This window comes from Microtus ochrogaster, chromosome 4 (assembly GCF_000317375.1).
Source record: "Microtus ochrogaster isolate Prairie Vole_2 chromosome 4, MicOch1.0, whole genome shotgun sequence".
NCBI classification, from domain to species: domain Eukaryota; kingdom Metazoa; phylum Chordata; class Mammalia; order Rodentia; family Cricetidae; genus Microtus; species Microtus ochrogaster.
This window is the reverse complement of record NC_022011.1, coordinates 88,748,043-88,754,532: the sequence shown is the minus strand read 5'-3', so window position 1 is coordinate 88,754,532 and position 6,490 is coordinate 88,748,043. Positions and strand designations below refer to the sequence as shown.

At 41.0% G+C, this 6,490-nt stretch overlaps 1 protein-coding gene across 1 annotated transcript in view; it reads right to left on the bottom strand.

The window, feature by feature from the left end:
* Positions 1-2,462: 2,462 nt before the first annotated feature.
* The window catches only part of Ppp1r1c (protein phosphatase 1 regulatory inhibitor subunit 1C), a 90,925-nt gene continuing 86,897 nt past the window's right edge, over positions 2,463-6,490 (bottom strand). The window contains exon 5 of the mRNA XM_005346637.3: positions 2,463-3,469. Within this exon, the coding sequence (XP_005346694.1) occupies positions 3,381-3,469 (89 nt within the window). The 3' untranslated portion in view covers positions 2,463-3,380. The remainder of the gene's footprint in view (positions 3,470-6,490) is intronic.

Sequence of the window (6,490 nt, the reverse complement as noted above, 5' to 3'; positions counted from 1 at the left end):
CAGAGAATGGGGGACTATGCAGGGGTGCAGAGAATGGGGGGCTGTGTAGAGGTGCAGAGAATGGGGGACTATGCAGGGGTGCAGAGAATGGGGGGGCTGTGTAGGGGTGCAGAGAATGGGGAACTGTGTAGGGGTACAGAGAATGGGGGACTGTGTAGGGGTGCAGAGAATGCTCAGTCTACACAGAGGAGCAACTACAGTTCTTTGGTCAGTTGGGACATTTGTCAGATTTGTTGGAGAGTAAGTGAGAGCTGATCACTTTACCCTTTCATTTAAAAAAAAAGGCCACACACTAGGAGAGGTTTAGACACTTTCTGGATCCTTTGTGACTGGTAACAGCGCTCACTTGGATAATCTAGGCATTCCATAGATCTTCCATCACTCAAGTCTCAAGAACAATGTACGTTCAAAATGATTGTACTTATTTTGCAAATGGAGATTCAATCAGACTCTAAGTTAGCATGACTCAAAACCTATCTACTAACCATAACATCATCTTATGAATGAGGTTGGGCATAAGGGAGTACTAGGCAGAAACTTTCTTTGCCTATTCAACCAAACTAAAGCCACACTATCTCCTTGAGGATACCAAAAACAACAACAAGAAAAAAAAAAGCTTTCATTGTAGACTATAATTGTTTGAAAAGGAAATAGAAAACCCATTATCTTGGCCCTGGTTTCCTTCAAATCTCTGAGAATGCCACTTGTTTCCCAAGGAAACCTTAAGTTTAAGCTGCTACTGAGTTGTTTTAAAGTGGACAGAAAAATAGAAGGAGAGAGCATTCCCAAGGAGAACTGCCTTACTTGCTCTAAGAAGGGAGAGTGAGAGGAAGTCATTCAGACCTCATGCTGCTTGGCTCCAAAGCTGAGGATGCAGAATCAGCTGGAGCTTTGGATCCTTCTTGTTTGCCTTTGAGTGTGTGTGTGTGTGTGTGTGTGTGTGTGTGTGTGTGTGTGTGTGGTGCTTTTATAAAAATCTCTAGTCAACTAAAAGGAAAGGGTGTTTTTTGTTAGTACAGCAAGGAGTCTCAAACCCTCTCAATGGGTGTCACTGATGTTTTGAAACATAAATAGCTCAAAAGCATTTACAAGAAATATGAACCTTAATGATGTTTTCAGTAGAGAGAAACTAAGGAAGACAAATAGTCATGGAAGGTGGTTAAAAAAACCTCTAAAGGTCTGGAAAAAATTGATTTAGTGACAATAGAGAGAAGAGAAGGAGAAGGAGGAGGCAGAAGGAAAGAAGGGGGAAGGGAAGGGGAGGGGAGGGAAGAAAAGGGTAGGAAAGGAGAGGGAAGGGGTAAGTAGGGAAAAGGAGGGGAGGGAAGTGAAGGGAAGAGAAGGGTAAGAAAGGGGAGGGGAGGGAAGGGAAGAGAAGGGTAGAAAAGGGGAGGAAAGGGGTAAAGAGGGAAAGGGAGGGGAGGGGAGGGGAAGGGAGGGAAGGGAAGGAAAACAGGACAGAGGACAGGATGGAAACAGAATAGTACTCATAGTCTTGGGATGCCTCTCACTGAGTGAAACTGTTATTTTCACTGCATTTATTAATACTTTCACATAGCTCTCTTAATTGCTAGATTATAAAATTTATTTTCAAGCTAAAACTCATTTTATCCCTTTGGATTTGCATTTAAGATTTTTAGTAAATGGTGCATTTTATTTTTCTCTTTTTCTTAATTTTCCCTTAGTAATGTTTTATAGTTATTTAGGGTGCGTGTGTGTGTGTGTGTCCCCATCCATCCCACACACCAAGGTGTGTGTATTTGTAAAAGGACAATACGTCTCACAAAGTGAGAGACAGTTGGTTTTCTCCTCCTGCCATGTGGATTTCTAGGCTCTACCACCAAGGCCGGCAGCTGGCAGCAGGTAATCTTACCCCCTGCCCTAGGCCGCCGGTGCTCCTTTCAAATCATCTTTACATTCATGAAACATTTGAACCTCATTAAAACCAACAATGTAGAAACAAAACTATCTACCCTCACTAAATTGTGTGTTCATATATCATAATTAAAATTGGACGAAGGCCAGAACTCTGAGTGAAAACCATGCTTACAAATGCTCACGGTCTTCCAAAAGCCCGCAGTATTCCAGCTCCAGAGAAGAAACGAGTTTTCCTCTACCTTCATAACTTCCAAAAGAGTAATATCCTAGGAAAAAACTCAGTTTAAAATGGCTGCTAGCAATCATGTGACAACAACTAATGAAAAGGGGACCACGAATTTGAAAGGGAGGGAGGGCTGGGGTATGGGAGGGAGGGCTGGGGTATGGGAGGGAGGGCTGGGGTATGGGAGGGAGGGCTGAGGTATGGGAGGGAGGGCTGGGGTATGGGAGGGAGAGCTTAGAGAGAGGAGAGGGGAGGGGAGAGGGTGTAACAATAATGCAGAAAGTAACAGAAAAAAGTTAAAACTCCACAAAAAGCAGTTGTTGAATTAATGGGCGAGTCCTTGGCTGAATTGATGAGACTTTCTTTTTATTCTGTCACAGAGGGGAATAATAAAACACTAAGGATTTATTAAAATGCAATGTGACTGAGGGCATAGCCTAGTGGGTGAATATTTGCATATACAAAGCCCTGGCTTCATTCTCAGCACCAAGGAAAGTAAAAGAGACAACCAAACTCCCCAGACAAACAAAACCCAATGCATAACAGATGGCTTAACTTCACATTGTTAAAAAAAGGAGAGCACAGAAGAAATCGGCCATGTTTTATTAGAAATTTAGCATTTCCTTCTCGATGATTAGATGATGCAGAGAAGCCAAGATTGCACAGCGTAGAGAATGAAGAGACATTTGTTTCTTTAAGTAACCATAACGCACTGCGGGAGGAGGAACCTTTCATATCTGGTGTGATGTTCTGAATCAAGATAACTGACATCTACCTATCTTTGTCTTCTTGAAGTAAACTCGGGTCTGATCTATACACAGAAGCATGCTAAAGGCAGGTATGAACTCAAAGCTTCCACAGACATTCCTCTTCCATTAAGCCCCAGTCACATTCATTCCAAGTGCATTTGATATTTATTCTGTACTCTTTGGGTAAAACTCTCTACATTGACTTTGGAAAGTAAATCATATTAGCAGGCCAGTAGGAATTCAGCTTTGGTATTATCAAAGTGAGAACACACACACGGTAGCAGATTCCCAGGTATTGTTAGTTTAAAAGAAAAATTGTTGTACAATAAGTGCCTGTTCTTTGCTGCGAGTGGTATACAACAATTCGCACTAGGTTTCCCAGTTCAGTCAAGGAGTCTTCTGGGGGATCCTAACTGCTGTGGGTGTGGAGAAGAGCCTGTGGGAGGCGGGGCTTGGGAGTACCATAGGCTATTCAGAAGAGCGTTCAGTCCAGCTAACCCCAAGGAGTCCTCTTGCTTCTGGGGGGGTAATTAGTGGTCCCACTTATCTTCTCTTTCGCTTGCACTTTCTTCTTCTTCAGGGAATGCTGATCCATTCTGGCCTTTCAGATGCTTAACCCCTGAAATTACAGAAATTGTGCAAAATTCAAGTGAATTTTATTTCTGGTAGATCCACTGCTGAAAGAGTTAATGAAAATGTGCAATGGAAAACTTTTCATTGTGTGTGTTTTTCTCCAAGAATCTCAACCACATGGCCTATATAAATCTTTTCATTCACTGAGCAGTAAAAGTACACCCAGCCGAATTTCCATTAGAGACAGGGTATCTTTTATAATGGCATCTTCTTTGAGGATTGCATCACAGTCTATTAAAACCCTGTTGACCAAGAACTGCTCAGAGGCCCTTATTATAATTCTGATGTATCATTTAGTGAAAATATTGCTTTTGGCATCACCGAACTCAATTACAAGGAAGGCCTTTCAAAGTCATAATAGCAAAAGGGATGTGCGCCATTTCTGTAACATATAAACAGAAAAGTAACAGTCGCAACATTGTTACCCATATGCTTGGGCCCACAATGTACCCACTGGCTTGTGGAATTCAAAATTCTTCAATGAGAATGCCTTCAGAGCAGAGGAACGTATAGGTATACCTTTGCCTTTAGCTGCAACTCAGATGGCCTGGCTTTTCTTTGCCTGCTGGGCTTCATTTTTCACAGGGTTTTATTTCCATTTTCCACAGCAATTCTGCTCTAAGTGTGCTCTACCCCGCCTCCCCCAGGTTCACTTAAGCCTCTAAGCTTTTCTTGTTCTGTAGCCAACACCAACAATCTTTCTCCTCCTCACATCTGATCATCTTCCTCTCACCGTTCAGGTATCAGCTTGTCTCTCGTGAAGGATAGCACAACCCCGTGTGGAGTTAGAAAGTGGCTTCTCATAGCCACCTGCTGCTCTTGATCCCTTCTGTGTCTGTTCCTTATAGAGCTTTGCCTCACTGTTCTCAATAGACAGAACTTGCTGTTGTCAGAGAATGTCATTTCATTTTGGAATCCCAGTTAGAATGTGTACCCAGCAGTAAGTGTTCATTAATAAATAGTCTAATCCAATTGATTGAACTAATGCAGAAACAGTTTAGTATGTATCCTGCCAATTTCACAATAATGTAACTTCAGATTTCTTCCGTTATTCCAAATCTTAAGTACAATATTAGAAGATTACCACTATATCCACATTTAACCTGCAGGCTTATCTTCAAGATAACTTGCATGCATTTTTATATTTTAGAAAACTGTTTTATGAGATTTTCCTAAGAATTATGAAAAGTGTTCAAGTTAGAATTGAAAAATAAAAGTAAGGCTTGGCTCATGTTTCAGTAAAACCAAGACTCAAGAAATAAGTGAGTTTGTATGCCTTGCTACCCCCCAGGCTTAGTGTACAATTTGTCAAGAAATGATATCTGGACTTGGTGCATTGTCTCGCAACAATATTTGAGCAGGTGTACTAACATTTAAATATTGCAACATGCCTATGCAGATCACTCACAACTTCGGTTGACACAAGTCTGCAGAAAGAAACTTATTATTAGAAACTGAAAATCACTTCATGTTGCAATAAGCTACGTAGAAAGGAGGGCTAGTTGCTGAGGGGAAGAAAGGGAGCGTACTGAATCCAAGCAGACTTTACGCAGGAGTTTTCCACACAGAGCTCACAAAGTCTCAAAAGTACGGGATGGAAACACCTGGATGGGGGTGTTGGGATTCTGAGGACACAAGTGTTTGGCTGTCCACTTTAAGGATGCTAAGGTGACTTTAGCACATCCTAGTGTGTGCATTGGGCATGTAAAGGCAGGGTGCCACTGTCAAGGCATCTCAGCCGAATTTCAACATTAACTTTTAAGACGCCAGTCCATACTCTCTGGCCATTCTCTAAGACAGGTCCTAGGTTTACAGTACCAATACTGCCCTGGTGTAGAAGGCTCTCAGCGTCCTTTTGACATTGTTGGGTTCATGCTGCCGCCCAGTACTCATTTTACTGAGCAGAGGTTGACGGTCCCTCCCCAAGGGTGCTGAAGCCCCAGTGACTCCAGCATGCTTTCCATTCAACTACAAGGTAATGAAATCATGTTTGAGAATTTAAAGAGGGATGTCAATGCTAATTTGAGTAAATGTAGGAACAATAGAAATAAAAATGCCAACATACTTATACATTAGCCAATCTATCCCCGCATTTGAGTACATACCTGTTTCTTTTCCTGATTTCAATTCTATTTCTTTTTATAATAACAGTCACCATCAATTTATATGAAACACACATTTTTAAAAAAAATAAAACCACTCTGAAATAAAATACTTTCAAGGGAAAAGCTTTGATGAGGCAGAGCTGGTAACACATTACCACAGGTTTGTCCTGTAGAACACTTAGCACAAATTCTCTAGTTTCTAAAGCAGTTTGCCCTAAACCCTTCTTTCGGTTGAAGAATGTATAGTTGATTAATTTATATAATGTATAGTTGATTATAATTTATATAATGTATAGTTGATTCATTTATATAATGTATAGTTGATTATAATTTATATAATGTATAGTTGATTCATTTCTGTCATGAAACCCTTTTGAGCCACTATTTTCCCTTTCCCCATCAGCAATATTTATTAGGTTATAGGTCCAATGATATTGAAATACAGTTTATTGATATATTATATGTCTTTCTCTACAGAGTTTTAATTCATGCTTCATATCACAATTTTCTTTAAATACGTATTCAATACTTCAGCAACCCCATAGATAGAGAAGAAGCTATTCTGGAGGTGTTGCAATTCCAAGACTCCATCCTGACAGATGAACGACGAAAGCACGTCCCTGTACACAGTCTACGATGACTCACGTCTCCATCAGAATCCAGTACAAATGTGGACTCAGCCATTACTGCACACAGCAGGGGACAAAGGAACCCCAGAGAGCACAATGGAGAAGCCTTTTCCACAATAACGTGAACACACAGAAAAGGGGTCATACAGAAGGCCAGGCTGTATAGCATGCATCTGTAAAATTATGAAGAAAATGGAGTTGAAGGTAGACAAAGTAAACTGAGTCAAAGAAGAAAACAGAAGGAAAGAAAGGAAGAGAGGGAGGGAGAGAGAG